The sequence below is a fragment of the Protomyctophum parallelum genome, assembly GCF_964188405.1.
Source record: "Protomyctophum parallelum genome assembly, chromosome: 15".
NCBI lineage: Eukaryota > Metazoa > Chordata > Actinopteri > Myctophiformes > Myctophidae > Protomyctophum > Protomyctophum parallelum.
This window is the reverse complement of record NC_139710.1, coordinates 4,822,950-4,849,458: the sequence shown is the minus strand read 5'-3', so window position 1 is coordinate 4,849,458 and position 26,509 is coordinate 4,822,950. Positions and strand designations below refer to the sequence as shown.

Sequence of the window (26,509 nt, the reverse complement as noted above, 5' to 3'; positions counted from 1 at the left end):
ATTGCTGCCAAGAAACCTCTTATATATACCTCACTGCTTCTTTCATATATATATATATATATATATATATATATATATATAATTATTTGCAAGCTCGAAAAACGCAGCGAGAAGTGACTCGTTTTGAGCTTGTAGATCTGCTACTTTGCTATTTTCTTTATTTGAATCCTGAAAAGTAACAGTTTTTGTCATAGGTTTCCAACCGAGAGACCATTGCAAAGACTTTGGAGCATTTATTCCTTGCAGTGTGAGATAGATGCTGCTTGCATTACAGGAGTCTGTAGGATTAGGCGCATATCATAGGAAAGTATTGAAATGTTATTTGTTTTTTGTGACAAAGTATCATTTGCAAATGCAATTTCGTCCAAGTGCAATATTCTGTAGCATGGCAATATAAATACATAAAAAAGTATACAAAAAATGGCTCATATTCAGGACTAGAGTTTTTCCAGCAAAACTCATGACCTTACAGTACCAAAAAGAGCATTTTTGATGCCCCATAATAAGCAGAACTCTGTGCATGGCTCACATGTAACAATGTAAAGCCCAGCCTTTCTAGTTTGCCCATCCTGCAGTCTGCATATCATTGGTACAAACAAGCACTCCTCAGAACTTCACGCCCAATTCATACTTCGTAGCATAAATTAGGCTTTAGACATGAATGAAGAGAAAATGTCCCAGGAATCTTGATTGTGATTAAAAGTTTCAACTTTTTCTTTCTCTGGCTAGCCTGCAGGCTTCTGTTGGATAAGGCTGAGAGCTTTATTTACCCTTCGTTTCCCACTGGATATCATACTTTTGGTGGAGGTACCGGTCTCAGAGCCTATAGAGAAAAGAAAAAGTTTAAACTGTCTGACAACCGGATCGTTGATTGAAGCTTCCATCTTAAATTAGAATGGATCGTGTCAAACAAAATAACGAAACCTTTCTGACCTTTCTGAGTGAGATAACTCATTATCTTTTCCCCTACCTTCAACAGGAGAATGACAACATTTTGCCCGACACTCTGACACTGCTGGGGAAATATACTGTGCATACGAAATACGTACAGTATGTGTAGTAACTCAGGTTATATATTACTAAATACTGAGTGTAAAATGTGTAATACAGTGATTAAGTACTCTTAATTTATCTAAACCTAAATCTCTGCACTTGTCTCATTTATTCTGATGGCACTCCATCTAAAGATCATAGTTTGCTTATTGGCATCATGGCGCCAACCCTTGTTCTCTACTGCTGATTGCTTGTGATGTTGAACTACGAGCAGAAGCCCCTTCTACTGTCGCTGTTGCCATGGATAAGAACATCGGCTAAATTCCATGAAGGTACTGTATGTCAGTCTAAAATCTGTTACTCAGTAGTGAACAGTAACGAGGCACATTTACTTGAGTACTGCATGTTTGAATACTACTTTTGACTCCACTACATTTCTAGTATTTCAAAGAGAAAATAGCCGTTCTAAGGCAATTTGGGGGAAAATGTCTACATTTCAAAACGGCAATGCATCGATACAAAAAAGAAATTAAAAAAGTATTTGGTTTTAAAAGCATAAACTCCAGTACTTTAACTCAAGTATACATTTGTCTGAGCAACTTTCACTTGTAGCCGAGTATTATTTGACCAGGAGTGTCTATGTATACTTTGACTCAAGTACTGGAGCTGAGAACTTTGTCCACCACTGATAAATCTGTGTCACTGTTTACCTGACGTGCAGCCATGTAGTTCTGGGCAGGAGGCTTGGGCCTGTTCCCTGCTGGAGGGGGTGGGGGTGGGGCCCCTTTAGGCTTATGTAGATTGCTCTGAAATGTCATAACAGGCCATGTCATCACTAAATGCACATGCACTGAGGATGCTGTATACCACATGTCATCACTAAATGCACATGCACTGAGGATCCTGTATACCACATGTCATCACTGAATGCACACGCACTGAGGATGCTGTATAGGAAGTAGGGTCAGAAGACTAGAGAACCATTTTTTGTGTAAATATCCGTATTTAGTTTTCGACATGTTCTTTACTATTGCAAAAGAAGGGGACATTTTTTAAAGAATTTGGTACGGTACATTTAAAAACGAAATAAATCTAAAGTGCATAAATTAAATAAGAACTCAAGAAGTAGTGAGAATAGACAATCTACAAGCTGTTGTAAGCTTGTAGATTGGCTATTTTCACTACACATCGATCGGTTATTTTCACTGTTTGGCTAAAATTTCTCTTTTGGGTTTTGAGCTAAAATGTTTGAGAACCACGGCAAATAAGAGAACACATTTGACTTGAGTTCACATTAGACTGTGACTAGACCTGTACGTGCCCGTCGGCCAACGGCCTACTTGAGAACGATGCAACTTGGGAACCTAATAATACCCGTTGTCAACTTGTCATAGAACCTGTTTTAACCCATTCTGAACGGGCACCCATTTTGGTGTTAGCATCATGTTATGCTTTAGCTATTGAAAAATAGCAGATCTACAAGCTCATATCGCGCCACCGAGTGGCGCGATACGAGCTTGTAGGTCTGCTATTTTTGAAAAATCGAAGAGCGACTGACATTTTCAGAATCTGATCTCAGGTCAGAATGGGTTCATCAGACCAGTGTGTGTCCGGCGGAAACCTCGTATGAATCTGATCTCAGGTCAGAATGGGTTAACTATATCTGCCTCTGTCTGTGTGCCTGTGCCTGAAGGGTGCAAACTGACTGAAAAGTGTACTGGTTAAGTAATCGATTTGCAGGTGTGGGGTTGCCATGGCAATCAATTGGCTGAGGCAGAGGCTGGGAATTGCACAGGTGATTAGGCCCACAGGCAGAGCCTGAGCAGAGCCTTTTGTGGTGGTTCTGGAGAACCGTGGATACCGGGCACTGCACTCCCTATGGGGGTGTGGAACGCGTGTGTCGATTGTGAAGTCGGTGAGGAAAACGGTTCTCGAGTTGCGTGCATTACAACCGTACGCACACACACGCACACAGACACACGGAGACGTGGCGCATTTATAGTAGGATGTTAGCCCAAACATTTAGATTCTCGTAGAGGGTTTTTTTTTATTCTGACGAATCTCTCTATCTAAAAGATAACCCCGCCCCTAACGTCGAAAAGGAACGTTTGTGCCTCAAAATCACTCTTACCTTGTACAAATGCAAAATCTAAGCTGCTTTAAATGTTGCCCCACTTGTTTGTGATCTGTGCGCACCCATATTAAACACCGCACATGCTTATTTTTCAATAAAAAAGGTATTTTAATCCACTCTGTCTCGGAATCTGGCAGCCATCTTGGTTTTCTCTCCATTGTAGATGCGCAAGAGAACCCTGGCCGCTAGGGGCGCGGGCAATGTTCTGTTGCGCATTTACAATGGAGGATTCCGAAACAGAGTGGATTGAAATACCTTTTTTATTGAAAAATAAGCATGTGCGGTGTTTAATATGGGTGCGCACAGATCACAAACAAGTGGGGCAACATTTAAAGCAGCTTAGATTTTGCATTTGTACAGGTAAGAGTGATTTTGAGGCACAAACGTTCCTTTTCGACGTTAGGGGCGGGTTATCTTTTAGACTCTCGTAGAGAGATTCGTCAGAATCGAAAAAAAACCTCTACGAGAATCTAAATGTTTGCGTAGTGGGAGGCGTACTATCATCCGACAGAGCATTGCTCCGAAGGAGCAATGCTCCGAGGTGCGCTGCGGGTCGGGAGAGGGTTGCGGTTAGGTTTAGGTGTCTGCCCCGGGGGAGGTTAGGGTTAGGGTGAGGGAGGAGGTAGGTTGTCGTTCGGACCAATGCTCCGTCGGATGAAAGGCATGCACTCTGGGCTAGTAGGATGTGTGATTTATGAAAGTCACGTTACCTGTGCTGCTGCAGTGCTGTGGCTGATGACTGGCCTCTGGTGTTGGTAAAAGCCTGGGTTATCCACCGCATGTTGCTTTGTGTGTACACTGTTGGATGTGAGAGACGGATTTATCATTAACGATAAGGTGTCCAACCATTATTCCGACCTCCCAATATTCCAAGTTCCAACCTCCCGTAATTCCGAAAAATGCAAATAATTAATTTTCGGTGGTGAGGTGACCACCGCTCCGGTGGTAAACTGACCACCGGAGCTGAAATAACGTTGAGCCTATGTATGAGCCCTCCCATAGGTCCGACATCCCGTTTTCTCAACCATAAACCCATAATCCCGAAATGCCATTGTTCCAGCCCTGTCCATGTTAAACCCATAATCCCGAAATCCCATTTTTCTCAGTCTATGGCACCAACGCATGATATTTATTGCTGGACAGGAATGTAAAAACATGCAGCATAATAAAGTCAAACACTTAGTCTAGGGATAGCATTTATGTATTGGACATAAATGTTAAAACAGCAGTAGAATAAAATCAAACACTTATCCAAACGGCATTCGTCTGCGGTCTGTGAGTGAGCGTTTGTCCACGGTGGCCTCGTGCGCGAGGCTCATAGTTGGGCACGGTTGGAACAATGGTATTTCGGGATTATGGGTTTAATATGGACAGGGCTGGAACAATGACATTTCGGGATTATGGTTTAATATGGTCGAGAACTGGATGTTGGACCTATATGGGAGTTCTTAATTATTTGCATTTTTCGGAATTATGGGAGGTCAGAATATTGGGAGGTCGGAATGACATGGCACCAATGATAAAGGGGGGTAACAAGAATACTCGCTGCATTTACCCTTTTTGCCGAGTTATCTTGACAACTCGCCAAAACGTGTAGAAAACTCGCCAGAATGTTAAGAAGAATCGCCGCGGGACGACTCTTCTTCACATTCTGGCGAGTTTTCTACACTATTTGGGGCACTTTCAGCAGCTGCAGCTGCAAGTTTCTGAATGTTCTCAGAGCCTGCATCTCCGCATGCTGGGGGTGGCTGATCTACCCACAACGTGCGCTCACGAACACATTAAGAATAAATCAGGCATCTCGTTAGTTAGCCTATTCTGTACTGTTGTAGTAGGCTAGCTATTCATTCAGTTTCTCAGTCGATCTGAGCTGACACGTTTCTTCTGAGAAACTGAATGAATAGCTAGCCTACTACAACAGTATGAATAGGCTATGACTAACGAGAAATAAAACCACGTATTTTTATACAAATGGAAGTGTACACTACACTACTTGCTTTCCCCTTCATGACAGCAGCAAGACAGTGCTTGCATGCGAGGCGCACGCATGGCTCGCAATCATAGCTGCCTGGGAGAAATGCGAGGCCCTGTGCTTTAATAATTAATTTGTTAATATCCAAAACTATACAAAAATCATCAAATTTTATTATTATTATTGATCGCGTCTGTGTCTGTGACATTGCGCAGCAGTGCACACACGAGAGAGAGAGAGAGAGAGAGAGAGACGTAGAGAGAGAGAGGTGCTGCGTGTTAAAATAATAAATAGGCTACTACTCATCTTTGTGTTCTGTTTCACTAATCACCTTATTGCTGAGTGATCGCACACAGGGAAAAGCAACAAGAAGGGGTTTAGAATCGAAACAGTCCGTTGTGGAGAAAAGGAAGTCCACACATATGCAATCACACAGAGTGATTAGCCTACTAATGAGTGACAGGTCTTGCCACTTTTGTAGCCCTGGCTGGACCGCTTACAGCGACTCTCTCTCGGCAGCGCAGTACATTCTCATCAGACAGACATGATATTTTGTTAAAGTGTAGGCTATTATAGGCTATTATGGCTATATAAGCTCTGTATCTGGTTAATTCAAGATTCAAGATTGCTTTATTTGTCATTCTTTAATTCCAACTGCAGCAGCAGAAAAAAACGAAATTGCGATGTGCTGAGTGCACGGGCCGCAGCAGCATGGGTCGCGCAGCTCGCGCTGCCACAAACTTCTCTTTACATCAGAGAAAAAAAGAAAAAGAAGAAAGCGACCGGCGACTTCTTCAGAAGCGTGCATGATCATCATGCAGTAGCTAGATGCGCGCTCCAGTGGCGAGATTACTTCCCCTTTCGGCGACTCTTCTTCACTTTCCGGGTCGAGTTCTCAGACAGAACCCGACCCGGAAAGTGACGAAGAGTCGCCGAAAGGGGAAGAAATCTCGCCAAAGATGAAGAAGACTCGGCGGGTCGAGTCTTCCAGTATTCTAAAGGGGTATGCCTAGCTAAATATTAAAATGTATAGTTTGATGTACCAGAATAGCTTTCAATAGGTTAGTTTAGTTATTTGCTAAAGTACTTTGGGACAATTTGGTATGGTGCCACTAGTCAACTCATTTAGCCTAACACAGTATCTTTCAGACAGTACAGTGAGTGAGTGAGCCTACTGGCTGATACTTTCACTTACGTTGGTAACACTGGACATTGTCTTCGTTTCAATAGGATCCCTGCAACTGTGCCAATGGCACCCAGAAGCAACAGTGCAACAACACCGCCGATGATGCTGTCTGCACAAACAAGGACCATGCATTACAGTCAGGTACATACAATTATTAATTTATGTTTTCATATACTTAACCACCTGGAGGCTGCTACAATACAGTACTGAGTATTTAACAGTTTTCAACTAATTGCCACTGTGCAGCTTTCCTTGAACAAATTGAGGACTTGGTTCCCAAAGAGATAGCAGGGATATTATTTTTGAGTGAAGAAAGTATGTCTTACTTCTGATCACATAGCTTCCATCCTTTGAATCACAGTTAGGAGACAACCAGCCAGCCTCACACTGACACTGGTTCTTGTGATTACACACCTGAGCAACAAAAAGTGTAGTGTATTATAAGTGTGTGAGAGCAAATTAAAAAATCCACTATCAGCAAGGATGGGTACATGGTAATGTCGTTAAACCACTTAAAAATAACCCATCAACAACTACAACAAATACAACGGTGGATGATATAGCTATAGTTATCGTTATATATATTGCTCGGTGTATTTCTCATCTGTGACATCAAATTCCTGTGTAATTTAAATACTTTAAAGTGAGAATGTTATTGTCGTCAGACTGTAGGTATACTTACAGCATGGCCTGGGCATTTGGCGGAGCAATTGATAGCTCTGTATGCTGTCTGAAGGTCCACACACTCATTACTGCTGCATACCTTGAAGTGATGAAAAAATGATGTATTGGACTGGTTAGTTATGTACTGTATGTGTTTGTATTTTGCTGCAAGCCTGTTACATTTTCAGCATTTGCGGCAGCAGTGACTCAGTAGGCAAAAGTGCTGCTTGGGAAACGGAAGGTTCTCGGTTCGATCCCTGGCTCTGTCGAAGTGTCCTTGAGCAAGACACTGAACCCCTAACAGCTTCCGATGAGCAGATTAGTTACTTGCAGCATGATTTCCTCTCCTGTCGGTGTGTGAATGTGCACATGAATGGGTGAATGTAATGCACACTATAAAGAGATTTCAGGTAGGAATTGCTTGGTAAGGAAGATAGGGTGTGTATGGTGGTGTGGCTGGGGTTGGAGGGGGCTTTAAGGCAGGAAGGGGCCAAATGCCAATTTACACCCGGAAAGTGTAATCCTGTGACCTCAGTCCAGGATGCTTTTCTCTCAAAGAAGCTAAGTGATCCTGTTACCTTTCCATCTCCACATTTGCTCCCAGTGTCCACTTGTCCAATGTCAGTGCTGGAGTATTCATTGAAGAAAGCTGCCTTGCATTCACCAAATCGAACCATGCGGCCGTAGTTTGGATTATCATTGCCCTTGGAGCAGAAGAGCTTCCCGCACATCACATCTCTACAAAGAAAAAGGGGAGGGGGTTTGTCAGTGCATTCACACTGAGCTTTTCTCTTCACAGATGAGTAAGGCTGGGACCGAGGCTACACTGAGCTAGGTCTACAGTCTACACCAAAGGTTCTCAACCTGTGGGCCGTGGTGACGAAGTGGGCCGGGGCGACGATATTGCAGGTGGGCCCCCAAATAATTGGCAAAGCACTCATATGTTAATGGTAATATAACACACGCACACACACACACACACACACACACACACACACACACGTTGCGCTAATATTTTAGAAATAGGTCAACAATACAAATGACGTTAGTTTTGTGAATGAATTTACTTTTACTGAGTGGCCCCAGTGCCCCCCACAAAATGACCGGAACTACTTAATATTGACCAAAATCAGAGCAGAACTTAATGCCAAGTATTTCATACAGCTTAAGTTAAAAAAAAATCTGAACTATCCCTTTAACACAGCAAGTGGTCAGATGGGTGGACCACAAACGCTTTTGAAAAGGTTTGAGGTCTACTCTACTCCATGTATGAAGAAAATTATTTCTATGTACTGTAATCGTAATTATCAATCACAGTTACTGGTGTTGATGATTTTGAGGAGCTACTGAAGGTTCTCTGAATCAGTGGTTCTCAAACTGGGTCAACTCTGGACCGATTTGCTTAATGTGCATTGTGCAATATTGCTTTCTCACTCAACGGTAAACAGTATGAACAGTAAACGGTATAAACATAAGTGTACAGTATACAGCACATCGGCACAATGACTAAAGTGACAATTGTAGGACATTTTTAATACCTCTAAAATAAAACAAAAGAATAATAGACCATTACTGTGTCAAATCAATAAATTATACCAAACAAATTGTCAAATATAACAAAAAGAAAATAGACAATCTACAATTTCCCAACGCCTCACAAGGCCTGAAAGAGAACCACTGCCAATATACCCTTTTCTTTTTTTTTTTTTAAGATTTTTTTTTGCGGCTTACGCCTTTTATTGATTTTTGAAGGGACAGACAGTAGGCTGACAGGAAACGGGAGAGAGATGGGGGGATGACATGCAGTAAAGGCCGTGTCGGGTCCGGGAGTCGAACCCGCGGCACACTGCGACTGGATTACCAGTCCGGTGCCCAGACCGTTACGCTACGGCCTGGGCAATATACCCTTTTCTAACAGCATGCCATGTTGGTGGTACTCACTGTGGCTGACAGGGGATAAATGTGTCTGCGGTCCGTCTGCAGTAGGCATAGTAGGTACCTCTGGTGTTGGCGTTGTAGCACGTCTGACGACTGCCCTCTATAGCAGCTGTGGTCAGGAAGAACAAGGAGAAGAACATTACTTTAGTGCTGTGCTGTGCCGAGACAAGAAGTAGAGGGCAATGCCATCCTAAACAACCACAGCAGCTGTCTTTCAAGTGGTTCCTAAGCTCGAGACCCAAAAGAGAAATTAGACATTTGCCCGGGACCCAAACTAGTGAAGATAGCAGATCTACAAGCTCACAACACGTTGCTTCACACAGCGTTGTGAGGTTGTAGATTGCATATTTGAATTATTGTGAAACATTAGTTTATTTTGAATTTATTTATTAAAAAACAAAAAATAAAGGGATATAGCCTACTCGTCAGTTTGGGAAACGCAGTGCTCTAGTCTGCAGTGTCTCAGCTGTATTTGGCCTAATTTGTGTATGTCAAAAAAATAACTGATTTATTACGTGTCATGGCCATAGGTTAGCCGAATACGAGAATACGAGCCGAATTTCAAGTACTGTACTTTTAGGCAGACATAGCAGAATAGTACAACAACAACAACAACTAATTTCAGTAACAATGGAGGAATTGAACACCTTTCCAGAATGGAATTTCCAGAACAACGTAGGGGGATGAGCATGAGCCATTCATTATCCATGCATCATTTTCATTAGACCAACAACAACAACAACAACAAACTGGTTCTAAATGTTCTCCTTTGACAAACAACATTGATTCTAAATGTTCTAATATGAGAAATAAGGTCAATTAAACATGAAATAAACATGGGGCGAGATATCCGTGCTTTGGGGCGAGATATCCACGCTGTGGGGCGAGATATCCACGCTTTGGGGGCAAGCTATCCACGGCTTGGGGCGAGCCGTCTTCACTTTTCGAAATTCCGGGGCGAGCCGTAAACCAAACGTAAACGGAAAGTACTAAAAAATACAATCTTTGAAGACATTCGAGGAGCTCATCTGTGCAGGTATCCAGCTCTAGGAGAATACGTACCTGGCCCATACATCCTGGTACACTGGTCGGCTCTCTGTGGACATTGGCCATTGTGGCAGTAGCCTACTCCGCCGTCGCATGGTAGGCCGTTCACAGCGAAGACATCCTCAGGGCAGTCAGCATCTCTTCCATTACAGTACTCCGCCAGGTCACAGTCATCCTGCTTCTTACGACACTCGCTGCTCGTGGTTAGGATCTGAGGAAGGTTTGGGAGCCACGCCGGGGATAAGTCTTTACTCTTCTTTACATAAATGATGCCCCAATGAAATCACACTAAACCTCGTGATGAATTTGACTCTAGGCCTACTCTGGTCATTAAAAAAAATACATTCCAGTAAGAGCTTTCAGCGTTTTGTTCACTGAACTTCACTCTATACACTGAGTGTGTAATACACAATTGCGCCACTAGAGGACAGTGTTGTCAAAGCAGTGTTAAACTAGAACAGGGGTCTGCAACAGGTGGCTCTAGAGCCGCATGCGGCTCTAGAGCACACCCCTAGTGGCTCCCTGTACCATTAAAAGTAGCAATAAATTATTTTTCATTTATGGTTTCTGTAGGAGGCCAAACGTGACAAGCATTCTTAATATTTATTCTACACATTTTTACAAAATTGGAAAACTAAACTAAAATTTGCGTCATAGCATGCGACACAATCAGTGCCGTGCCAGCCAGGTGTCTATTATAAACAAACCAGTGGGTGTGTGAGGCTGCTGCCTGCTACGCTATGGCTTCTACAGGGAGAGAAATAAAGATAGCCGACGAAAAACAGAGGATTTAACAGTTCGTGGACAGAGGCTTTTGCCTTCACAGCCAATGCAGATTGACTGCCTGTATGTTTAATCTGCAGTGAGAAGCTATCAAACAACAAAAAAAGTAACGTTGAAAGACATTTCCAGGGAAAGCATGCTAAATTCTGCTAGTTTCGTTGCAACCCGGGAGATAATAAAGCTTGGCAAGCTGCATTATAATTTTATTTGCGGCTCCAGATAGATTTTGAATTTATTTTTGGTCGAAAATGGCTCTTTCAACATCTTGGGTTGCTGACCCCTGAACTAGAAAAAGTGCCCTTTTGGGCACAGGTCTCCACCAGGATAGGAATGTAGGACATTGCAGCTTGCCTTCATCTGGTGGTTGGATAAAAGGGCAACAAAAGTAAATTAGAGGTAAAAACACTTTTCGGCCAGTTATAGCGCCACCTTGAGGCTGAGTTGAAATTGTTCATGTGGCATTTCTTCCTCGGCCTAGTGGGAATGTGCGTGCACAATTTCACGGAAATCACGCGATGTGTTCATGATTTGCAGCATTTTGTTTGAAACTGAGCACTCCTGTGAACTTTGGAAGCCAATCTTAACCAATCAGGATGGAGTCTGAGAAATCTGAAAGACCCGTTTCGTTGAATGGCTCTAGAGAGACTGTGTACCAATTTGCGCAATGTTTGGACAAAATCTGTAGGTGTACTGTGCAAAAACTTGTTTTGCACAAAGCGGCCTCCTGGTGGCGCTATAACAGGCCGTTCTGGAAATTTTGGGGCAGAGGTTCATCGTTGGCATCCAGGGAGTGTGTGTGCAAAATTTGGCATCGACCGGGTTAACGGTGGCCGAGATTAGCTGCTCACGGACACACGGACGGACGGACACACACACACACACGGACGGACGGACGGAGTGCAAAACATACTCTCCCCCCATGCCTTCGGCCTGGTGGAGACAAAAAGGGTTAAAAAGGGCATGGTGGACAAGGACCATCTTATGCCATGATGCTTGAGGGTGTTTATGCCCACCCTAACGCAGAAGCAAATTAGCCACCGTGTTAATATGGCCAGTAGAGAGATATTATGCATTTCTCACCTTGCAGTCTTCACAGCACTCTCCCACAGCGCACTGTGAACCTGCAGTCAGTGTGCAGCTGGTGGCATTGCAGCATGGGTCACTGCACTCCTGAGTGAACGAACAACCAAAACAATAATTAGTTTGCTATTTTCATAATGCTACAATGTGGCACATAACCTGTTATCTCCTATAACAAACCATGTCCCCAAGTCATTAATGCCCTTTTGTCTAATATGCTCCTCTGTAAGTAAACCATAATTTAAACTTGAAGTCAATTACTTGAACAATTCCAGTAATATTTCTTGTTCAGATTTAGGAGAAAACTACTGCACTTTCCAAATGTATGCTGCAGTTTTATATTCCAAATGCTTAGTAGAGAAATATATTGTATGTTGCAAGTCCTTGTGGTACTGTAATGGAATGTCATCACACTCCTGTAACAGGTCTGAACAGCTGCAGCGAGTATCTGGAGATGTGTTTGTGCATGTCAGGGATTCTTTGTAGCCATTTCCAGGAGGCCTCTGGGCACGAGAAATGGTTAAGACTGAGCAGACAGACATCTTAAACAACATGGGAGCTACAGTAATGAATGCCTAAATGCTCAGATTAGCTGTTTACCTCCAGAGTGCCACAGTCACACTCCTCTCCCGTCTCCAGAAATCCATTCCCACATCGCGGAGGAGCCACAACTTCTTTGTAGTCCGGCTTGTCCAGAACACACTCAGGGGTCCGTGAATTCAGAAACTTCTCATAGTTGGCACTGCTACAACTACTGAAGGACCTAGGAATGTCATAGCTAAGAAAAAGATAAAACCCTGCTCTTGTTATTTGTCAAAGTTGTCACAATGTCTCGTAAATGCTTAGAAAATCTGATCTTTGGTGCATCTGATTCCCTGCACCATGGAAGAGCCAGTGTTATCTACTTATGCAAAAACGTAGGTCCAGGTGCCATTTAACTAGCAACATTTGAGATAAAGTCCTTGCTTCTCCTTTCGCCATAGATCATGTAAATGGGGCCGTTTGTCTTGTTTCCCCCTACTACAGTACCTGAGTGCTGCTGCCATAATGCAAGTGTCTCCGGAACAAGCACAGCCACTGGAGTCATCATGGTTCATACCCAAGTTATGGCCCATCTCATGGGCCAGCGTCGCCCCTATGGCGATGGCCCTGGAGTTGTGGTCCTGAAAAAAGTAACCAAGCATTAGTCAATGACTTACATGCCAAAAACTAGTTTAACTAACTGTTATTAGAAACAAACTGTGATTCATCTTGTATGCCCACAAAATGGTATTGTTGTTGACACAGAAGGTGAAAATGACTTTTTAGTTGGAATCACAGTTAACGTACATTGGCAGTTTATAAAAGACAATATATTAATGTTTGGTGGTATGTTATTTTTCATAAACTAGGGCTGTGTGATATCATGTCCCCCTGTGGGTTCAGACTGAAAATAGAACCAGCAGCACCAATGATAAATTGAGCATTGAACCAGGTGGAGGCTTGGGTGGACCGTGGACATGGGCCATGGCAGCTCAGTTATAGAGCGTCGCAGTCCCGCCCCCCCCCATGACGACGTTAGGACCAGAAGTGAATTCCTCATAAATCTTTCCCATAGACATTTAAAAAAGTATTTATTTAAAGACGATTACGCCACAGAAAAAGCCAACTCGAGTTGTGACAAATCATGACAACAAACACAACGTTTTGCGCCGAACAAATAATTACAAAGAAGAAAAACAACAAAAGAAGTGTGCCGTTTTGTGCCGTTTTCTTCTTCTTTCTAATGATTTGTTCGGTCCGAAAAATTTTGTTTGTTGTCATGATTTGTCACAACTCGAGTTGCCTTTGTACGAGGCTTAAAAGGTCTTTAAATAAATACTTTTTGAAAATGAACGGGGAATCATTTCCTGGTCCCTTGTAGGGGGCAGGACTGCGACGCTCTATATCTGTCCTGTGATCTGTAGAACTTCTGTAGACTTGCATTTCTGTCTTGAATTTTCTCACCATCACTAATATATACTTCTTATTACAACACATTGAGGATGCATGCTGATTTAAAATTAACCATACAATATTTCTAAAACTTCAAATGTTGCAACTGAAGACATTGTACAAACCCCAGTCTATCAACATAAATTCTCTACTTTGTACACTGGACCATACAAACTCTTTAGACGCTGTGATCATTATTAGATTTTCTTTTTAACACTAATTTTAGGTTTACCAAGAAGTTAACACATTTCATGTACAGCAAGGTTGACAATGGGGAAGTGAATTGCTATTGGAGCGAGAAGAATTGCACACACTCGACTTAGACACAAACACTCACTCTAGGGCTGCACAATCTTTCATGTAGTAGTGGTTTCAAAGGTATAATTTATTTTAATTTACAATGCCACTGTGGTTAAATATGGTCAAGATGTTTATAGAAAGAGCATACAGTTTATCTAATAAGTAAGTAATCTAAATTGTTTCTGAACAGCTACTATAATCACAATTAAATCAATAAACAATATATCACAATATCTAACAAAGTAACATCACTCAAATATCGGTAACAATTGTTGCTGTTTTCCTCGTTTCTTACGTACCTGTATTATCCCTGATGAGTGACCTGAGCAGAGCGTTCCAATAAAAGCAAGTCCAACTGTTGCTCCATCAAAGTCAATACCACTGGAAGAACATGGAAAACACATATTATCCACTGTTGGTAGAAAGTACTAAATACCTCAATGCCTCAAGGGTCTGTACGCTATAAGGGAGTCATTTGCATAATACTATATAATATAATACTAGAAACAAAATTTCAAGAAATTTTACTGGGTGCCTGAAGCTCGCCAAGTCTGTGCAGCATTTGAGCCACTACGGACCACCATTTGATGACATTTAGCCTCTCAGAAGGGTCCATATGGTTACATGTGAGCCAGGTCTCCCCATTGACTTTCAATGGGGTATTTTGTCTTAGTTTATTGCGCATTACGTTGCCACCAACATTCTAATGCTACCGCAGTGTTGCTGCAGCACAACTACATTGTGTGTCTTATGTTAATGGAGGGAAGAAGTTAATAATATAAATAACATCAGATGGTACATTTCTCATGTCAAATTGCTGCAAAGGCCCCTAAAATGTCCCCCAAGGGCCCCCAAAATTCTGGCGCGCAGTGTGATTTGGATTTGGAGTTCCACTCCGGGCCTGCACTCTGCACCCCATTATTGGTTGGTTGGAAGGGGATCTGATTTGTATAAGCTTGGCTTGACCATACTAAAGGGGCATAGAGCCCCGCTCTCCGATGGACGCCGCGCATGGGACCGGACCTCGGTCTTATTCAAAAAAATATCTGTGGACCTTCATCATTTCTAGTTGAGGACCCCTGGACTAGGGTATGCACGTGACATCATCATCATAACCGGAAGTTATGCGGGAATGCCTACTGAGTGACAAAAAACGACTTTCTGGCCTCCAAACAGAATTCAATGACTTTAAACAACATGAAATTCACTTTGTCACTCACTTTGCCACTCGATCTGCCATTCACTTTATGCATGCGCATACCCTCTATTGGTTGATGAAATATTAATATACCTTTTCATGTACATTTGACCATATACCATGTAACAAAAGTGTTATATATACCCATAATATGTCCTTTTATGTCCTGATTGTTCATGTCCTGCTTGTGTTGCACTGAGACTTTGCACTGCAACACAATAAGGATTGCAATGGAAACAAGCTGTAAGCTTTTTCGCATTGTCCTTTTGACTATGGTGGGTCAGATGTAGGTTACATGATCAATAAAGATATCAATCAATCAGCTACAAAGACTGCTCTGAAGCTGAAAGCTCACAGGTTCAACCTCCTGCCAATGTCTGTATGCCCACCGCCTCCCATGTATTGTAATGCGATTGAATTATCCTTCAACTGAACTGCATTCAGAGCAAGTTTATTTTGCATGAGGAATGTCATATTCAAACTAGGCCGACCTGATGAGATGTGCGTTGTCATGCTTCTTCCTCTTCACCAGATCGCTGTTCCTCCAGTTGTTGAAAGCATCCAGCGTGGCTCCAGAAGGGGGCACAACGTTGATCTGGTCCCTGCTAGACCACACCTCCAGGCCCACCAGGGCGATGAACGTGTTCAGAGGTTTGTACACCTGCAGCCATCACCAGTGGTGGGAGAAAAAAGTACTCACATCTTTTACATCAAGTAAAGGTATCAATACGGCAATGCAGATAATCATACTGTGTAAATGGCCGAAATATATAGGGTCTGAATGTATGTTTTGTGATAATAATCTAAACCTAAAGTAACTAGTAACTAAAGTTGTCAAATAATTGTAGAGGAGTAAAAGGCACAATATTTTCCACCACTGCTGGCCATCACCCAGTCAGAGTTCATCAGAGAGAGATATTATATATTATTTTTTTCTTTCTTTTTTAAAATAATTTCTGTACATAAGATAACATTAATGCATTTTGTCTACTGTAATTTCACACTGTCTAGGACCCAATGTTTACTTTGACCTTTGAAAGTTAATAATAATAATACACATTCTGCACCCTTACTACTTTTGCCCCACCTGTGCTCTCACAAACTTTGCAAACCTTTTTATACAGTGAGTTCTCAGACCTAGATTAGTACAACCTTTGGTAGAACTATGGCTATGAAATGGATGCAACACAAAAATACTCATTATTACTCAAATTATCCTTGACTTTTTACTGACTACAACATCAAACTAAATGCGAAAAACACTACAAGGTTTGTTGGAAATGTGTAGTCACATTCATATCAAATCGAATCTAAAAAGCTGGTTCCTCAAAAGCATTCTGACGTATATTAGTTTGCGGGTTACAACGTGTCCTACTACTGTAGGCCTACAGGGTATGATTGTGCTCTGTGGAAAACTTCCCAGTGTTTTTTTTATTTATGAACTCACCATATTGACAAAGTTGACTATTTCAAATATCCTCTTTCGGAGTTCTGCTTCATCTCGCTGTAGCTTATTGTACTGCAACATAAAGTCAATATGTTAGAGTGAGCTCATGTCCTGTTTCATATGTCTTACTCACCACCGTCACCGGCCAACTGTTTGATTCTTTAGACATTAGTGATATGATTTACCTGATAGCTGGTCTACTTATTAAAGGACAACTTTAGTTTTTTTCAACCAAGGTTCATGTTTTAGGTTGTTATTGGAGAAACTAAAAGGTGTGTTCATTTTCTTTCATTTGCTGCTTTCTTTCGTTTTAGGGATTTTAGCTCTTTTTGACAGGGGGGCGGGGGCATTCGAGCATGGGGCTAAATATGTATTTTTTTACCAAATTTGATGGTGATTTATTTATTTATTATTTACTATAGTCCTAATAAACCCCAAGAAATTACATCTGGTTACAGAAGATCACATGATCTACTGAATGTGAAGGTAGCCTACTGGGGGAAGGCTTATACTGTGTGTCATAGGCTCAATATGTCAGTTTGTCACATTCAATAGATCCTGTGGTCTTTTGTGGCCAGATGTAATTTCTTGGGGTTTATTAGGACTATAGTAAATAATAAAAAAATAAATCGCCATAATATTTTGTAAAAGAATACATATTTAGCCCCATGCTCGAATGCCCCCGCCCCCCTGTCAAAAACTGCTAAAATCCCCAAAACGAAAGAAAGCAGCAAATGAAAGAAAATGAACACTCACCTTTTAGTTTCTCTAATAACAACCTAAAACATGAACCTTGGTTGAAAAAAACTAAAGTTGTCCTATAGGAGGTTGCGCATAGGAGGTTGCGCATCCTGTGGTTTGCCACAGGATGCGCAATGAGTTTCTACAATTATGCAATCAGAGTCAGTTTTTTAAACTGGAACATGAAACGGTGTGTTGCTAAACCCCATCCATCTGGTGTGGCAAACAGGATAAAAAATTATAATTTGTCATGTCTGACTCAGGACTGATAACAATCATGCCATACAGCCTGGCCCATGTCTGATAGCGTGGGTTGGTAACATGAAGCTTGTTATCTTACCTCACGGTTATCAGCAACTAGGTAGAGCTCAATGTATTTCTGCTTCTGGATCATAGAGGGACCCTAGCAGAAGAACAAATACAGGAAAAGTCATGTTTTAATAGTCCTGTGATATCAGGCATTAATGATAGTACTATAGTACTAGTAGTAATTATAGTAATAATATAATAAAATTTTGAGATTCATTCAATTCAATTCAAAGTAAAGAATTAAAACAATACCTATAAAGTTAGACTATATTGTAATTACTTTAAGTAAACACACTAATTAGTTTAAAAAGGTAAATAAACAAGTAACAGATGAATTCATTAAATAAAAGTCAATTAAATAAATACACAAATACATTTAAATAAGGTTTTTACCCCGAATCGTGAGCGGCTACGGCCTGTCGGGGGCTCAAACTCGTCGCTCCAGCTGGTGTTGGTGACACCACACACCATGGGCTTGGAGCTTTGGTCATCATATTTCATTACCGCATGGTCTCCCGTGTCCTCGCCAGACAACGGCTCAATCAGGTAGCGTTGCGCTGCTGTTTTGAAGTAGCCCCTGAAATATAAGACGTTGTATAGCATTGAGGGGATTCCAGGGGTTCCTCAGCAAAAAGAATATAATATGCTATCCACATCACTTTAACCAATTTAACCCTAGTAACCATCTAGCTTACCACACGTCCCATCATGACACGCTGTGAGCTTGTAGGCCTATTTTGTGTTATGTTTTTTTAAAGCATTTTAACTACACAAATCTTGTATGGGGGTCCCTGACACAACATATTTTCAGATGGAGGTTCACGGGGTCCTTAACAAGTGAAGTTGTAGCGCTTGTGCTTTTTTTGAGTGGTGCAACCACTCCAAGGAACAGCAATGTCCGTCCGTCCTACTGGTACTCATGTGACTATGAGTACCAGTAGGGCAAAAGTGGCGCTGTTGTGCCAGAAACAGAGAGAGAGAGATAGTGTTGCACTGTTGCCTGCTAATTACAGAGAGAGAGAGAGAGAGAGAGGCAGGGGGAGAGGGGAGTTGCACCGCTCAGTTCACACAGGTGTGATTTTTGATTGTACAGCTTAACTGGAAAGTAAATGTCCCATAATAAGCAATAACGAATTGAACTGAATTGTATCATCTATTATTTAAAATAAGGTGTACGTTGCAGAGAAATATGCTGTATGTGTGGGGACCCACCTGAGTCCATCACAGGTGCTGATGCTGACTGTTGATTCACTATCGTTCACAATCTTGCCATGATAGTAGCAGTGATCCTAAAAGAGAACATGATTAGTGAATGATATCCTTTTATGGTCTCTCACTTGGAACAATCCATACTTCTACCACCATGGACATTTAAGGTTCCATTCTATCCCATAGAGAGTAAACTATTAGATTTGTTTTACTGTATGGCAAGACTATAGTGGCTTTTTAATGTTCCTTGGAAGTACCAGGACACTTACAATGTCAGTAGGAGTTGTGGTGACTGGTGTGTTGTCTTTCTGGTAATACGTTTCACTGTAGTCTTCACCAAGTAATTGTCTGATAATTAGAAAAGCAGAAATGGACAGAATGGTCACGTCATGCCAGTCTGTAATCTAAGTTCTAAGACATTTGACCTATATTTATTTCATTGTGGCTACGAGCTGTGCGTGTGAGTGACGCCTTTCCTTTGAAACAGTTATGTGTGAGAAGAACTAGCCTGACATAATGTGTAGGATGTGGGGTTTTGTGCCGGGTTTAAAGATAGCTGTACATTTTGATGTGCAAATTATTTGATCCATTCTAGTGTATTTATTAATGTAGCCTGACAGGCAGGTTGGTCAATACCAGACAGACAGACAGACAGACAGACAGACAGACAGACAGACAGACAGACAGACATGCACAGTAGAAAGGAATCAGGATTACACAAACTAGAGTTGTGATTTACCTATTTTTCTCCAGATGCATCTCAATGTCTTTGCCGTCCACGTTCATGGCATATTTCATATTTTCTGGCCTGGAGGACTGAGGGGGAAACATAACAAGTAATAACTATTACAAGATCAGCAATGCTGATTCAGCATTAAAATAAATTGGTCAGGAAGTTTAGTCTAGAAAGCTAGACAGAAATCCAGGCAACCAACCTCAACCAGACAGGCGGACAGTGGTATTATTGAGGCAAAGCATGACTGCTTTACTGTGTGACATCTTTTATTTTACCTCTGCATCTCTCCTTTGCACTGTGTGCAGTCTGATTGGACGAACCAACTCATAGTTTGTGACCCCCTCAAGCTCAGGAACAATACTAACTGTGGGTAGAGAATGAAGACACATAATGGAGAGAAGAGAGGAATTCATTAAGAAAGAATGCTATCACCTGAAGCCACAAAGTCATCATATTATATTATTATTATTATTATTATTATTATTATTATGTTATTATAAGGTTTAGGCTACAGACAAGATGTCATATCCACATTTTAAGATTAATATCCACAATTCAAGATTGAACACTTACACTGTTATGCATTACTTTATTTGTCGCACTGCCTTTAACACATATACAGACAAGACAAGGCAATTAGACAATGTTACAGGAGTCCTTAGAATTCCATGTTTGGAACCTGAGGCATTTTAATAGACAGTATCCCAATAGATTTTTAACAGGCTAAATGAATGTGGGAATCATTCATGGATATGTTCTTTTGTAAATCTCCTCTTCATGTACATTTGACCTACAGCCTTTCCCATAATGTTAACACCATGACTAATACTAGACAATTCCTGGTAAACTATGTACCTCTGGGGCTTTTCACCTGGGAGCCCCACAAACCCTGAGACAACCACGCCTATAATTATGTTCTTTTCCATTGTCCATGCCCAGCAATCCATAACTCATTGCAGTGCACTGTGTGTACACCAACAACACAGATGTGAATGAAGCTTAGCTATGGACAGTTTTTATTTGATGTTTTTATTAGAAATAAATGATCTATCTACAGTTTAAGGAACACACTGGGTTTTGTGTTGCATTGTGACTGCTTTTTATCAGCTTCAAGATAAGCAGTTATACAGGCTATAAATGTTGCCCTACAAACGGAAATAGCAAATTTCCATGTCTCTGAATATGAGCAGGATTCATATCAGTGAATAATTATATCTCGACTAACAAGTAATGCACGATCCATTTCTGTGCCAAAACTGCCTACAGTTCTTTTTGGCGTGACAGGAAATAACCTTTGAAATAATTCTTCAGTGTTACTGCACGCTGCTGATGTGGTCAAACTGCTCTTTGTCTCTTTGGAACACAGTTGGATGCCTTGTTGTGTCAGGGACATTTGCATCTTAAACATTTAGAGGGGAGGTAGTACATGAGTACAAGAGAAATTGTGACATCTTCACATGATGTTATGAAACCTAAACGTTTGCAAAATCATCTCTGTGTACATTAATGACTGTGGCAATGCCGTGGCAATGTACTGGATGTTTTGCTAGCTCCCTATAGCTCACCTTTCTGCCTGGTACATGGTGGAACCTACAATTACAATTTACAATTTAGGCATTTAGCAGACGCTCTTAATCCAGAGCGACTTACATTTAAGCAAGAACAGAAGCATGGGAATACATCACATAAAAGCATTTATCAATATCATGAAACATGCGTAAGCTAAGAAAGTAACAGTGGAATATCTATATAATGAAACTATACATACACTATACATATAAACTATACATATTTACTACTATGCTATACATATGTACTATGGCGTGCTATAACTATATACAATACAATTATAGTGCTGTCTACATAACATGCTATAAGTCTGTGTCAAATGCTATCTAAGCCAACAGAAATGCTATCTACTACCTACTACTGTACTATACTGCAAGTAGGAGGAGGTGTGGCTTTGTTATGTTTCAAAGTTCAGCTTCAAGAGTAGATGCATGCGTGCTTCGGAATGCAGCAAAGTTTTTTTATTTTATTACAGCCCAATAGGAATGGTGGAAATATCCCTCGTTCGGTCATGTGTCCTGTCCAAAGTCCTAAGCTGCTACTGTTACTGCTCACACTTACGGTAGTTTCACTGAATATTAGTGCATATTTGGACTGGACTGAATAAGACCATTAACTAAATATGTAAAGTGAAAATGAAACCCCCAAACCACAGGGGCAATTAAGAGAGCTATATGTTACCCATGAACCCCTCTCATAACAAAGCATATCTGCTTTCACTTTCACTTTCACTTTAACCTTTGAGACTTTCCTGCCAAGAATGACTTACAAAGACTTTTTAATAAGATAGACCCAAACCATGAATTTGTATGGTTGGAGGACTTCGAGAGACTGAAGCGCCTGTTTCAAAGTACACTTTTTCATTTGCCTCATTCCTTGAGAAGGCCTGGTCAAAGAGGAGGAGGGCCATTTACATGTAAAATGGCCTTGTTATGATTGTTTTTGTTTTATTTTATTTTATTTGTTTTCTTTTCTTTGTTTGTTTGTTCTAATAATTTACAAATATGTATGAACAGGAAGTGTCAGTGTATTCTGTGAAATGTGTCATATAATCCCATATGGGATGGGCCAAGGTGGCATGACACGAAAATAAAAATTTCATTCATTCATTCATTCATTCATACAATGAATGAAGAAACAATCTTAATTTCATGGGTTACCACAATGGTAACAAGAAGACTCACCCCGGTGCGTGCCCGTCTTTCCTCCCGGAATTTTCCCCAGTGAGGGGGATAACTTTGTAATATGCTATTGGCTGTTTGTATTCTTTTTGGAAAAATATAAGAAGATACTCCTGTGGAAAGGCTATATTATATTACTTATATTGACCCTATAAACAATTTAGTATTATTTAGTGTAAGGTTTTGCCCCCTCAAATGCTACCTCGTCAGATAATCCCCACATATCCTACAACAACTTCTGTGAACAGACTTCACTGTAGTAGCTTTTCATAAATTATATTTGTACTTAGGCTGTCTGCTGTCATGACAGTTTATAGTTAGAGAAATTCAAAATCCAGCCGTTTCAAAGTCCAGCCTCTCCCACCCCTCACTGGGGAAAATTCTGGGAGGAAAACAGAAACGGGGTGAGTCTTCTTGTATTCACCACAATTACGGAAGGAATAATCAGTGTACTGACAATATTTTTATGATTCCTTAATTGGGACAACCAGCTGTGTATACTATAATGACACTGACAAGGTGAGAGAAGGCAGATCATGTGCATGTTGAACATGCCATGTTCAACATGCACATGATCTTCCTTCTCTCACCTTCATTTATCACCGTCATTTGTCACATGTCAGGCACATTGGGCAATCACAAAGCTTTAAAAAGATTTAGTGTTAACGTCTGCCTGCAACAAAATTTCACATGCTTTGGTTTTTAGCAGTGTGAATAGGATTGAGTCACATTAACTGATTTCCTCCTCTTGTCATATTTTACACAGGAAATAATAATAATCATCATCATCATCATCACCACATACCACCAGCACAGTATAATTTATATTAGAGGTATACTCTATAATGGAAATATGAATGTACTGTATGTCACATTTATTCTCACTTGTATTTTGACCTGTCATGTCATGCTGCACGTGTTATATGTTTGTGTTGTCATTGTTGTAATTGGTTGTATTAAATTAAGAAAAATAATAATAACATAATCATAATAATAATAATAATAATAATAGCTTAACATGGTCCTTTTCTCCCTAAATGTCTCTTTCCAGCCAATCCATATAAAAAAAACACATGTGAACATGGTTGCACTAAAGAAACCGCAGAGAACATGGCTACCTGTAAACTGTTTAGTTATGAATTAGTCATTGTGTTGAGTGTAGCCAAAGAGTATCCAGTGACTTACCTGAAGGCTTGAGTAAGGTTACTAGCATTGGGATCCACAATAGGAGCGTACGTGTCATTGTCAGAGTGCAGACTGACTGTAAGAGAGTGTCTGAGCCTTGGCTGTATGGTTGTCTACCTGTAGTTTCGTCCGAGCAAGGCCACACCTTTGCTGGTCGTCCTCAGCCTGACACGGTCAACTTCCTCAATGACAAAGAGTATGCATACAACTTCACATGACAGGCTGCAGCACGCCCACTATTTGCAGAAAGCAGTTAAGTGGAATTTGGGCTGTGGGCTGTTGTAAATAACATTTGTACGTGTGAAAATTTCAGTTTATCCGATACAGGCTAATTCAGCTATGTATTTATTTTGCTTCCGCCCAGAGCTTTGGCAGTGGCTATACTGTAGAAAATGCACTTTTAGACAGCTGTTTAAAACATTGTGTAATTTGAGTAGCAAGAGGACAGAGTGCAAGCAACAGAAAGTTATGGATTTTTACAGCTAAAGATATCAAGTAATCTGTTCCTACCTTGTTACTCAAAAGAAATGTCTTGTATTTACTTCTCCTTCTTCTCCTTCTTCCTGTCTGCTATGCAATAAACCCATGAGTCAGCAGTTTGACTCACGGTTTCTTTACTCATTCAGGAGTTTCACACAACACCTCGGTCACTGGTCACACTATTGTCGCACAGATTTAGAACGGGCTCTGACAATTCCCGATCCATGTCAAAAAGAACTCGGCCTCATCCTCAGCAGTTTTGATGCTTGCTCATTCTCTCATCCTCCCCTCCCTACCTCACTCACCCACTGAGTGCATGCTTGGACTACAGCCCAAAGCACAGAGAAAGTCTAGTCAGAAGACAATCAGGCCAATGTACAGGCCCTGTCAGTGGCCGGGCCAGGACATTTCAGGACATGGGGTGAAATGTGTGCTGTGTCCTGTCTTGACCCATCTAGCGACCCAGTACTGTCGTAGCTTTCTGTCGTAGCTTTCTCTGGTCGTGTGTGCGTGTGTGCGCGTGTGCGTGTGCGTGTGCGTGTCCATGCATTACATTATACTGTATGTACGGCTAGAGTTACATGCAGGCGGGTTCAAATGATGTGGGCGCTGAGCTCCCGCCATGCTATCTGTGGGGGTATTAATGACTCCCACAATACATTTTTCAATGGAGTAGCACCAGCAGTTGAAGAAGAATGGTTCTTAAAATAACTAGATTAGATATCTTTATTACACATGGGAAAAACTAAATGCATCACAGCTGTTTGTTGTGTTGTGTTATTCATGGGTATTTCATGCTATTGACACTTGGTCCAAGTGTCAATAGCATGTGGTCCAACCGTCCAAGTGTTGGACAACATCTATGTACTGTATCTCTTTCTCTCTCACACACAGTAAAATCACCCACGAGTTATGTAGAAAAGAAAAAGGAAACCGCAAGAAAAAGATGACTGTTGAGATTCTATCTTGGTATATTAGCACTTAGCAGACTAGACAATTGCAACATTTCTTTTGAATAATTTAGGTTCCTGTTTCAGTTTTGTGATGTTCTGAAATTGCGGTTTACCGTGTTTTACCAATATACAGTAGACTATCTGATGTAACTAGCACTTAGCAGACTAGAAAATTGCAACATTTCTTTTGAATAATTTAGGTTCTTGTTTCAGTTTTGTGATGTTCTGAAATTGCGGTTTACCGTGATTTACCAATATACAGTAGACTATCTGATGTAACTATCCCTTGTGCTCTTCTTCTTTCGTGTATCATCCTCAAATGTCCAACTCAGTATCGAGTAGCCACGCCCTTGTCTCTGGTCCCTTGTGCTATTAAACTATGATGATGAGAGCCTATGATTATCATGATTGAGAAATAACAATGGCAGACCTCATCAAACCCTGTACACTCAAGACACTGCCTCCGCTGCCACCCTTAGATCTCCATATATGGAGCTGACCTGTTCTGCATTCTATTATGTTGATCTGATCTCATCAAATCCGGTACACTCAAGACACGCTCCATATATGGCCAGTACATAAGTCATTCCATATGTTGATCTGACCCCCCATGCCAAAGTGCCAGCGCTCGCCCAGCAGTCTGCCGTCACCCAGGCGGATGCGTGCACGTGACCTCGCCCTCAGTGTGTCTTACTGGTTACTGTGATTGTGGGCATGCAGTATTGTTGTAGTCTTTGGGGCTGTCAAGCAGCCTCTTCCTAGCCTGACACACATATTATTAATGGAGCCTGCCACTCCGACAGGTGCTGGAGCCTGCCTGCCACTCCTGCCACTCCTCAAGAATTGAGGGTTTAAGCAGTCAAGTAGAACTGCACCTCAAGATGCGACAGTACATTCTGGTCTCACAGAGCCAACTCTGTGGAAATCACATGATTCCCACGACTGGGGTGGTTTATGAGGCTATTTCTCACCCATATCAGATCAGATAGGAATATGTACACACTAAAACTTAAACAGCTCCTACACGGCATGCTCCAAACTCCACATAATTATTGTATTAACTTACCAAAGTGAGGTCTCAAGCGACAGTGGCAGCAGTGGCTCAGGTCCAGGGTAGAGTGGCTGGTAGAGCAGCCGGTTCCGATAGTTCAATCACAGGCTCCGCCAGAGCATGGGCGTATCCACAGGTGGGCCTAGGTAGGCCTGCCCACCGATATATATTTTTAAATAATATTAACCGATTTTGAGTAGCGATAACATGTGAATAAATCACTGCATTCAATTTAGCAAAATATGGCAGTGGGTGTGTATGATTCACCTTTTCCTATTTGGCTTTCCATAGCCACTGGCACTGCCTAGTTCTTCAGTCTTTGCTTGCATAGATTGTTTAGTTATGCCTGATGCCTGACACTATCATGTGCTTGTTAGTTA

The 26,509-nt window shown here is 41.3% G+C and overlaps 1 protein-coding gene across 3 annotated transcripts; it reads right to left on the bottom strand.

The window, feature by feature from the left end:
* Positions 1 to 220: 220 nt before the first annotated feature.
* On the bottom strand, positions 221 to 24,285 carry adam28 (ADAM metallopeptidase domain 28). 3 transcript variants are annotated; one of them, XM_083783715.1, is made up of 23 exons: positions 24,156 to 24,285; positions 23,646 to 23,827; positions 19,986 to 20,074; positions 19,714 to 19,790; positions 19,244 to 19,322; positions 18,978 to 19,054; positions 18,159 to 18,342; positions 17,797 to 17,859; positions 16,716 to 16,787; positions 15,760 to 15,929; positions 14,370 to 14,451; positions 12,826 to 12,959; positions 12,397 to 12,574; positions 11,797 to 11,886; positions 9,949 to 10,144; positions 8,890 to 8,995; positions 7,527 to 7,686; positions 6,968 to 7,048; positions 6,612 to 6,699; positions 6,295 to 6,394; positions 3,838 to 3,925; positions 1,704 to 1,799; positions 221 to 823 (listed from the first exon to the last, which is right to left on the bottom strand). In XM_083783715.1, exons 2-23 carry the CDS (start codon positions 23,701 to 23,703, stop codon positions 791 to 793), a joined length of 2,301 nt encoding a protein of 766 aa, XP_083639841.1. In that variant the 5' UTR covers positions 23,704 to 23,827; positions 24,156 to 24,285; the 3' UTR covers positions 221 to 790. The 3 variants fall into 3 exon arrangements, with proteins under 3 accessions (XP_083639841.1, XP_083639843.1, XP_083639842.1); XM_083783717.1 differs by having other exon boundaries at positions 19,910 to 20,074; positions 24,156 to 24,284; XM_083783716.1 differs by having other exon boundaries at positions 23,646 to 23,810; positions 24,156 to 24,265.
* Positions 24,286 to 26,509: the final 2,224 nt, after the last annotated feature.